The sequence below is a fragment of the Penaeus monodon genome, chromosome 29 (genome assembly GCF_015228065.2).
Source record: "Penaeus monodon isolate SGIC_2016 chromosome 29, NSTDA_Pmon_1, whole genome shotgun sequence".
In the NCBI taxonomy this organism is placed as follows: Eukaryota; Metazoa; Arthropoda; class Malacostraca; order Decapoda; family Penaeidae; genus Penaeus; species Penaeus monodon.
Window position 1 is genome coordinate 6,856,305 of NC_051414.1, and position 349 is coordinate 6,856,653.

The 349-nt window shown below is 55.6% G+C and overlaps 1 protein-coding gene across 1 annotated transcript in view; it reads left to right on the top strand.

The window, feature by feature from the left end:
* LOC119591920 (proliferating cell nuclear antigen-like) overlaps nucleotides 1-349 on the top strand; it is a 3,885-nt gene continuing 3,536 nt past the window's right edge. The window contains exon 1 of the mRNA XM_037940674.1: nucleotides 1-261. Within this exon, the coding sequence (XP_037796602.1) occupies nucleotides 41-261 (221 nt within the window). The 5' untranslated portion in view covers nucleotides 1-40. The remainder of the gene's footprint in view (nucleotides 262-349) is intronic.

The window sequence follows — 349 nt, forward strand, 5'->3', positions numbered from 1 at the left end:
CGATTCTAGTCTCCAGTAAAAAGCAACCAAAGCCGCCGCCATGTTCGAAGCCCGCCTGGTGCAAGGGAGCCTCCTGAAGAAGGTGCTGGAAGCCATCAAGGACCTGCTGAACGAGGCGTCGTGGGACTGCGCCGACTCGGGCATCCAGCTGCAGGCGATGGACAACTCGCACGTGTCGCTGGTGTCCCTGAACCTCCGCGCCGAGGGCTTCGACAAGTACCGCTGCGACAGGAACCTCATCATGGGCATGAATCTCACGAGGTAAGACGAAAAAGAAAAAAAAAAATTGGCGTCATTTTTTTTTTTGGCGCCAAAGGCCGTCGCGTAAACAATGGTTGTCAAGCGTCGG